The 9864-nt window shown below is 42.5% G+C and overlaps 1 protein-coding gene across 2 annotated transcripts in view; it reads right to left on the minus strand.

Annotated features, from left to right (window-relative positions):
* tmco4 (transmembrane and coiled-coil domains 4) overlaps positions 1-9135 on the minus strand; it is a 90627-nt gene extending 81492 nt beyond the window's left edge. The window contains exons 1-2 of one of the 2 annotated variants that reach the window (XM_059951982.1): positions 8993-9134; positions 3787-3970 (exon numbers count right to left, since the gene is read on the minus strand). In XM_059951982.1, the coding sequence (XP_059807965.1) occupies positions 3787-3914 (128 nt within the window). In that variant the 5' untranslated portion in view covers positions 3915-3970; positions 8993-9134. Of the gene's footprint in view, positions 1-3786; positions 3971-8992 lie in introns of both variants that reach the window. The other variant, XM_059951983.1, reaches the window with a different exon arrangement.
* Between the last annotated feature and the right edge of the window lie 729 nt (positions 9136-9864).

Consider the following 9864-nt stretch of genomic DNA (forward strand, 5'->3'; position numbering starts at 1 on the left):
CCAAGAGTGTCTCAAATTATGATGCCTATTGCTGGTTTTTGTTAAATAAACACTTTTATATCCACTAGCTTCAGTGTCCCTGTGGTCATTTTGCTCACGTCACAACACTTGGGAGCTCGTTTGCAGATAGTGCCGTTGCTTTGCAGACCCAGTGATCTAGCTTAGTTCTGATCTCTTGTGCTGTCTGTATGCAGTTTGCATGTTGTCTTTGCAACTGCATGGGTTTCCCCTGGGTGCTCCCATTGTCTACCTTTCCTGCTGGCTGTTGGATTAATTGGGCACTGTAAATTAAACCCCCTGTGCTCGTAGTTGGTGGGGGACTCAATACACTTAATAGGCACATGTGAAATAACAGGAGAAATGGGATTGATGGAATCGCTCTGTAAATCAGAACAGACTCAATGAGATACAAGGCCTTGTTTTAAGTCATAGTGAAATACAATATCTTCAAATATTGACAATCGCGGGAAGGCTTGTAACTTATAAGCAGTTGTGAATGAACACCCAAATAGAAACAAAGACCTAATCTGAAATGAACTGTGGTCAAAGGCTCATCTAACCCTAAACTGTACACAACAGCGCTGGTTGAGAAGTAAGTAAAGGGCAACCCTACTGCTGAAAGTATGACAACTATTATCTGTTAGAACATTCTAGCAAATTTTCCTGCCATTTGAAATCTGATTCGCTGCATGAAACAGCAACTTAGAACCATCTGGAATTCTGAAATAAAATAAAAACATGGAAATTACACAATTTTAGTGATGTGAAATGGTGAAAATGCCAACTAGTTTAACAATGCCAGCAAAAGTCCACTTCCTTCAAAAAATGAATTAGCTCCAGATGGCAATAAAGAAAATAACTTTGTGAAAGACAAAACAGCATACTCCAGAGGGTACTTGTTGAAAATACATATACCAACAAACTCCAGCTCAATTCAATGCTTTCTGTCTTAAATTTCAGTAACAAAAATTAATTAGGAGAAGCAATATCAATTAGGTTTTTTCCTACAGTTCACCTTATCTGGCTCCAACAGGCATTGCCCTTTATTGAGATTGATTTCCATGGTTAATATTGATAGCATCCAATGTCAGTGAAAAAGTGCATTTACTTGTTAAATGCAAACAGCTGGGTTCAAAACCAAACATCCATTGTATGGATAAATTCACATTCTCTCATGGTCATTGGCCAGATGATCATCAGACTACCAAACACCTCAGGAAATTTTCCATTTTATGATGTACACCCGCTCATTAACCCAAATATCTAACCAGTCAATCATGTGGCAGCAGCTCAGAATCATAAAAGCATGCAGACATGGTCAGGAGGTTCAGTTATTGACAGTAACTCAAACAACTACAGGTTACAACAGTGGTGTGCAGAACAGCATCTCTGAACGCACAATGTCGAAACTTGAAGTGGATGGGCCACAACAGGAGAAGACCAAAACATACACTTAATGGCCGCTTTATTAGGTATTTTTCTTATCTAATGAAGTGGCCAGTGAATGTAAATACAGCAGTAACTTATTTGGTTCCTCAAAGCTATCTTGCTGTTCATGAGATCCACACTAATGCCAAAATTCCATAGGACGTCTACCAACATTAGTTTAAAATTTAGCAATTTCTCCAGCAACAACTAGCAAGGTGAAGAAGAAATTAGTACTTTTACTACCCTGTGTATGAGGAAGTGCTTTTGCCTTAATTCTAGATTTCAAACTAGTGGGGAAAAAAATCTACCCTACATCCTTGCAAATTCCAAGGAATTAAATATTAATTTGTGTGCTCTCACTCTGCCATTTAACCTGGAGAATCCAGGTATTTTTCTAAAAAATCCATGCTCCACCACTGGAACTTGTATATCTTTCCAAAGGTGTGGTGCATAGTACCACAGATTTGGTCCAACTGGGGTTTCAAATAGTTGTAGCATGAATTTAGTGCCCTTGCATTCTAGTTCTCTGGATATAGAATACAGCACCGTTAGCTGCTTTATCATTTTCCACACTGCTCCATATTTTAACAGCACAGAGTTAAAATGCCTTTACGGACTTACAATGGTTACTAGCTTTCTCTATTTAGAAGGTGGACTGATTTCTCTCTTTTATGGGCTAAAGTGGATGGTTTCACACTTGCCCAGAATGAAACCTCATTGTCATAGTTTAGCCCATTGGTATCAATTTGTGACCCTATGCTTCTATCTGCACTAATTACAATGCTAACCACCTTCATGTCAGCAGATAATGAAATCAGATGAAGTGTAGGGGTCTCTGCACAAAATGCATGACCACTAAAACTGAATACAGGTGCTCAGTTTCTGGTAGGTATATAGCAGCAACTGCAATTTATCCTCAAGTAGTGGAGCCAATGAATTAGAAATGGAATGGAGGAGTGCAGCACACTGATGTGTCCTTTGTATTTATGAGTCACACACTGTCATCACTGGTTTCATGGTCTGATCAATGTCACAACAGTTCTGTAAGGGGAAGTGTTTATTATCCATCCACATCTGTCATGGTTTCTGCAAATATGGTTTATGAGTGCCTGAGAGTTTTCCAGAAGTGTGCCAGAAAATTTCTCTGCATCAGGTTTAAAAGGATTTGAGCAATTTTGAATGGTGATAAAAGATGCTGATGATGGCCTCGCAGGTGGGGAAAACTATTTTTTCTTGACTTGTTGGTTCTTCCTGATAGGTAAAAGGAGTACAACAAGTGTATAGTCATGCAACAGAATAGACACCCAGTAAGTGGTGGGTTTTTGGATCGGCTATGCGACCTGCGCTTCACTTTCTCAGGGAACGGCCTGGAAGATGTGTGCCCTCAGGGAGTGGTCCTGTGGAATACCCGGTTCCTCGCTGACTTCGCCAACTGAAGCGTTGTTTCAGTCACCCACATTGAGACAGCAGGCAGTGTGTTTGCGAATCACCAGCTGCTGTCAGAAGGCGGCCCCGTACTGTATATATATCCCATCTCTCTCTCTCTCTCTCTCTAGAAAGCGAGAACCATTTGGTCCTCAAGCTCAGAAAACCAACACAGAAGATTGAAACTTTGAGTGCTAGTGTCCACTCTCGTAGTTGCAGGGGCAACCTCTCTCTCCCTTGATGGAAAGGGAGAGCCTGTCTCAGATACCGAAATGTTGAGTAATGGACTGTAGTTCCAATAGACTCTTGATCAAGGTCCCTTTGGGGGCTTTTGCTGTTGCTCGCATGGTGGGGGAGGGGGTGTTTCTGCTGGCCTAAGTGAGGGGGACAGGGACAGTTGATGCTTCTGCTTGTGTGAAGGGAGGGGGTGGGGGGGGTGGATTTAGGACTTTGATGTTTCTATCATCCATTCTATGGGGTTTCTTGTTTTGTGGATGTCCGTGGGAGTAAAAATTGCAGGTCATATTCTGTATACATTCTCTGAACTGAAATGAACCTTCAAAGTGAGTTCAACTTGAGGATTCTATCAGCATACATTTGGACATCAATTTAGCTATGGCTACTACTGGGCCATACAGATGGACAGTACGTGGCCAAATGAAAATCTTCACAATTCCAAAGTACTGACATAGAGGCTTCATATTTGGATTTCTATTGAATTCCATCTCTGGTCCATACCACATTATCTGTTAGGGCAGCAGTTAAGCTGTGTAACATCTGTGCTCTAGGGCTAATGAGAGGAGGGAAACCAACAAGTCCACCTTCTCATTGCTACCTGGTCGTCTCTGCTGTAAGTGTATAAATGACAAATGCTACAGGAAGACAGTTGAGTAAAATTTGCTGAGCATTAGTGACGTGCATAAGGGAACTGACCTGTGCTCCTCTTCAGGAAACAGTAATGAAAGTGTAACACCACACAGGCCGCCATACGCGAATTGTCCTGGTTCACTTAGCAGTTGGCCAACCAACTCCAGTGGTGTTCCTTCACTTCCGGTGCTCATCTTCACAGATCCCTGAGCTGTAGAGTCTTCAACAATTACCTATTCATTTTCAGCCACTGTTGGAGAAAAACCTGGCTTAAGAAATTAAATAAATACAATAAAGTGCAAATAAGGAACAGCAGAAACAATGAAGCAATAATTCCTGACTATTCTGCAATGAAATGGCAGCAGTAAATCACTCTCAATTATCGCTCTGCATAAGTAGTACAGCACATAACACACCCTCTATGTTGACAGCTGCTGTCTACAATGTATTGATCACCATAAACAAAGACCACCTCAAAATGCATACTATATACTTCAAAAATATCAAACCCTCCAGGTTTGTCATTAAATTATGGCTAAGCTAACAAAAAGAATGACGTAAACTTTGGTCTTAGTGCTTAAAATGCCACATGAATTCCTCAATACCAGGCTTTTAATTAGATTTTTAAGTATATAATGTTCCACAATAAAATTTTCCATCCAGTTTGGGTAACATGCACACTAACCTCTTGCATGGCAAACAAAAGAAGAGGCAGCTTCTTATAATGTTCTTCAAACTTGAGGTCACAAAACACTTGGAGTGTTGTTCATTAACTTTGCGTGATTATGACCTTCAAATTCACAGATAAGTTGCAGCTGAGTATGAAATATGATCTAACTGTAGAAAGTATTACTCAAAATGAGGCTATCAACTCCACAACTTGCTAACAAGCTGTATCAGCCTGATACCCACATCTTCTCATTACTTATGAAAGATTATTTTTAAAAAACTACAGATGCTGCACCTCCTCTTGAGTACAATAAATTTACAAGCAATTTCTAAGAACACAATTGCCTCTTGGCTACATGAAGATGGTTTGATATTGAGAATGGGGATTACTTGGTTGATAAATCAGCTCAAATAAGCTTTGAGGTTGAAAAAAGGCAGTTGAGAGTATTCCTCTTGGGACAGCTGTTTAAAGTTCTCCAACTAAACAAGAATATTCACACTTTCAAGGATACGGATTCTAGTTTGTTAGTTATAGCCAAATACCAATTCAAAATTATTTCAAGGACTTGTCTAAGATTATTAATAGAACCCCGTAGTTTGTAAATAGAAACATAGAAACAGAAAACCTACAGCACAATACAGGCCCTTCGGCCCACAAAGTTGTACCAAACATGTCCCTACCTCAGAAATTACTAGGCTTACCTATAGCCCTCTATTTTACTAAGCTCCATGTACCTATCTAAAAGCCGCTTAAAAGACCCTATCGTATCCGCCTCCACCACCGTTGCCAGCAGCCCAATCCATGCACTCACCACTCTCTGAGTAAAAAACTTTAAGTATTTTAACTTAGGACATGCTAAAATATTTAACACCCAATTAAATACTTTCAAATAGTATGGTCACTGCTCTAGTCTAGGAAATGCTGCAGTCAATCTGCACGCAGCAAAGTCGTGTAAAATAAATTATTTCTCACTGGGCAGGAAACCAATAGAATTACTCCATTATTGAATAGTCCTAATGTATGTATCCTTTAACATCTGCCTAAGAATCCTGGTGGGCCTTTGATTTGAAGGATGGGCACTGCCCCTTCCATCATCCCCTGCAGTTTTTGTTTGAGTATGCACTCAGTCTCTGAAGTAAGCCTGAACCCATAGAGTTGCCTTCTCTCCCAGACATTGGACTAGAACCCTACATAATGTTTTGTACCAGGCCTCACTCAAGCTGATCATTATTCAATGTGAGAGATAAAGACTCTACCTCCAAGCAAAAAATACAAATAAAACTTAAAGAGAATCCCCAAAACATATAACTGTGCCTTCTATTTAAAAAAAATAAGTTCCTTTAGCCCGTTGGGAAAGTGTAAATTCAAGATTCAAGATTCAAAGTACTCTTATTATGCAGTAAAGAACTGATGTAACAAGTATCACAAACAAGAGAAAATCTGCAGATGTTAGAAATCCGAAGTAACACACACAGAACGATGGAGGAACTCAGCAGGCCGGGCTGAAAGAGTAAAGTTGACTTTTTGGCTGAGAACCCCACCCACCGCCCTGATGAAGGGTCTTGGCCCGAAACGTCGACGGTTACTTTTTTCCATAGATGCTGCCTGGCCTGCTGATTTCCTCCAGCATTATGTGTGTGTTGCCAACAAGCAAGCAGGATTGGAAGGCAAGGTTTTTTTGCTGCTCTGGCAGACATGTAATTGTATTTTTACAGAATCTATTAGTCAGCTTGCATTTGTCTATACGTTCCTGTGACATTCAACAGTAGCTATTTTGGTATGCCTTCATCCAGACTCCAAGTCAACAAATGTACATGTAATTTTAATGTGAGTGCAATTACATTCTGATCTTTACCACCTCCCATTCCTCATGACACACATTGCTGGATCTGAATTGCTCCAAAATCAATACAGATGCATCTACTCCTAAACAGCTCTATTGCAAGCTTCACCTTGCTGTGCAAGACAATGCTTTTATCAATGTACTAACCCAGCAGCAGTGTGCAGTAATCCAATTGGAGCCAAGCTATTCCTCTGTACCCGCTCACTATTACTCAGACCTCAAAAATCACATCAAGCCAATGCCCCACAAGGCACATCTTACCAGTGGGTTCATTGCTCCTCTAATTACACCATAGGGATCTTGAATCCTTAATGTTTAACCCTTTAACAAAGAGGCTGCAGCTGAAAGCCTCAAAGCTACAGTATTTATAAAAGGTATTCACCTCCCCCCCCCCCCAAAGTTTTAATGTTTTACAACACTGAATCACAGTGAATTTAATTTGGCTTTTTATGACACTGATCAACAGAAAAACTCTTTTGTGTCAAAGTGAAAACAGATCTCTACAAAGTGATCTAAATTAATTACAAATATAAAATACAAATTAATTGATTGCATAAGCATTCACACCCTTTAATATGACACACCAAGTCATCACTGGTGCAGCCAATTGGTTTTAGAAGTCACATAATTAGTTAAATTGAGATTGTGTGCAGTGAAGGTATTTCAATCAACTGTAGTAAAAATACACCTTTATCTGGAAGGCCTAACTGCTAGTGAGTCAGTATCCTGGCAAAAACTACACCACGAGGACAAAAGAACACTCCAAGCAACTCCATGTAAAGATTTTTGAAAAGCACGTCGGGAGGTGGATATAAGAAAATGTCCAAGTCACTGAATATCCCATGGAGTACAGTAAAGTCAATCAAGAAATGGAAAGAATATGGTACAACTGTAAATCTACCTAGAGCAGGCTGTCCTCAAAAAATGAGTGACCATACAAGGGGACTAGTGAGGGAGGCCACCAAGAGACCTATGACAACTCAGGAGGAGCTCTAAGCTTCAGTGGCTGAGATGGGAGAGACTGCACATACAACAACTGTTGCCCGGGTGCTTCACCAGTCACAGTTTTATGTGAAAATGGCGAAGAGAAAGCAACTGTTGGGGAAAAAAAACTCACATGAAATATCAGCTAGCTTTTGCCAGAAGGCATGTGGGAGACTCTGAAGTCAGCTGGAAGAGGGTTCTATGGTCTGATGAAACCAAAATTGAGATTTTTGGCCATCAGACTAAATGCTGTTTGGCATAAACCAAACAGCACACATAATCAAAAACACGCCGTCCCTACCATGAAGCATGGTGGTGGCTGCATCATGCTGTGGAGATGCTTCACTGCAGCAGGCCCTGGAAGGCTTGTGAAGGGAGAGGGTAAAATGAATGCAGCCAAATACAGGGAAATCCTGGAGGAAAACCTGGTGCTGTCTGCAAGAGAACTGCGACCCGGGAAATTTGTTTTCAAGCAAGACAATGATCCCAAGCATAAAGCCAAAGCTACACGGGAATGGCTTAAAAAGAACAAAGTTAATGTCCTGGGGTGGCCAAGTCAAAGTCTAGACCTCAATCCAATTGAGAATTTGTGGCTGGAGTTGAAAAGGGCTGTTCATTCATGATCCCCAACTTGAACTGGTTGAAGAGACAGATATAGTCAGAGATGTTTATTATAAAACAACACAGTGGTGGATCAGATAGTGTCACTGCCTCACTACTCCAAGGGACCCAGATGCTATCCTGTCATTGGGTACCTTCTGAAACACAGAAAACCTGCAGCACAATACAGGCCCTTCGGCCCACAAAGCTGTGCAGAACATGTCCCAACCTCAGAACAACCTAGGCTTTCTGCATGTTCTTTCTGCAGACATCCCACCTCTCCCGGAAGTTATGGGAGTCTGCTGCATATTGATAGTGGCTCCTGACACCCACAAATTATACACAATATCCTGGAAATCAATTTTTTTTAGAGGGAGGGAGAGGGAGAGGGGAAAAAAAGCACTATGGCAGTGTTCCAAAAAAGGAAAATATACTTCACCCCAGACTACACTAAAGTGTACCCTTTCCTAATAGGGGTCAAAAATAATGACAGTGTTGCTCGCTGCACTGTTTGCAACAGAGACTCTTCTATTGTCCATGGAGGGTTAAAATGTAAAAGACATGTTGAGGTGATCTTAACAGGTGTCATTCGTTTATTAGCATAGCTAACGTTATTTAAACTAGCTGGCCAGCTGCTCAGGAGCTACTCTATGGCAGACGTCCCACCTCTCCCAGGAGTCTCCCGCAAATTGATGAAATGAGTTTTTGTAGGGTGGGATGTCTGTTTCTGTGACCAAGTAAATTTCTACTCGGCAAATTTTCCCCTGGAGTCAGAGGACATGGGGCATATTGTAAATGACCACTTAAAGATCAAAGGTTAGAAGGGCACGTGTTTGAGTGCAGCAGGGGGGCAAAGGAATAAGAAGTGGGGTCTGCTCCCTGACATTGACCTGAAGGGTCAAATGGCTTCCTTAAGCCTGAGAGAAAACATGTTTGCGCAGTGAAAGTAACCGATATACTGGAGGCAAGTTTCACTCGGGATGTTCCGGAGTTATTGGATTTTTCTGAGGAAGGTGAGCCCCGGGCAGGGCGTACTTTTGCCCTGAGGGGTAAATGGTGCCAAATGTCGCCCTGCCGAGCTTCCGGCGTGAAGGCGCTTTTACGGAGGAAGCGAGGAGCCCCCGCGGCCGGAGCATAGGCCCGCGGCGGGGACTCGGACCGGCGGCGCCCCTTACCTGCGTGAGGCCTCGGGCTGGCTTCCAGCTTCACCCCGGGCCGAGCGCGCCGCTTGCCGGGCAGGGGGGCGCGCCTTCCGTGCCCGCGCCCGCGCCCGAGCGCGACGCTGAGAAGTTTCACTTCTGTAGCGCCTTTCTTTTTCCAACTGCGTGGCGACGTCGCAAGCACACTTTTGCGGAAGTGGAGTGGCGAGGGCTTGCGTGAAAAAGAATCGGCATTTCACTGGCATTTCTCGTGAAAATCGTTGTTTTGTGCCAGCAGTACATTGCAATACATAATAACAACTGTAAACTAAAGTAACGAGTATACGGAAGTGCAAAAAGAGAGCCAAAAAGCTAGTGAGGTAGTGTTCATGGGTTCATTGCCCTTTCTGAAATCTGATGGCAGAGGGGAAGAAGCTGTTCCTGAAACATTGAGTGGGTGTCTTCAGACTCCTGTACCTCCTTCCTGATGGTAGCAATGGCAAGCGGGCATGTCCTGGGTGATGGGGGCCCTTAATGACAGATGCTGCCTTTTTGAGTCATGGCCCTTTGAGGGTGTCCTGGGTGCTGGGGAGATTAGTTCCCATGATGGAGCTGGCAGAGTTTACAACTCTCTGCAGTGTTTTTTTTTTGGATCCTGCGCAGTGGCCCCTCCATACCGGACGGTGATACACCCAGTTAGAATGCTGTCTGTGGTACATCAGTAGAAATTTGTGTGAGTCTTTGGTGACGAATCAGTATTACTCAAACTCCTAATGAAGCACAGCTGCTTTCATGCCTTCTTTGAAACTGCATCAGTGGGTTGGGCCCAGGGTAGATCTTCAGAGATGTTGACACCCAGCAAGTTGAAACGACTCACCCCTTCCACTTCTGACCCCTCGATGATGACT

This window comes from Hypanus sabinus, chromosome 27 (genome assembly GCF_030144855.1).
Source record: "Hypanus sabinus isolate sHypSab1 chromosome 27, sHypSab1.hap1, whole genome shotgun sequence".
Taxonomy (NCBI): domain Eukaryota; kingdom Metazoa; phylum Chordata; class Chondrichthyes; order Myliobatiformes; family Dasyatidae; genus Hypanus; species Hypanus sabinus.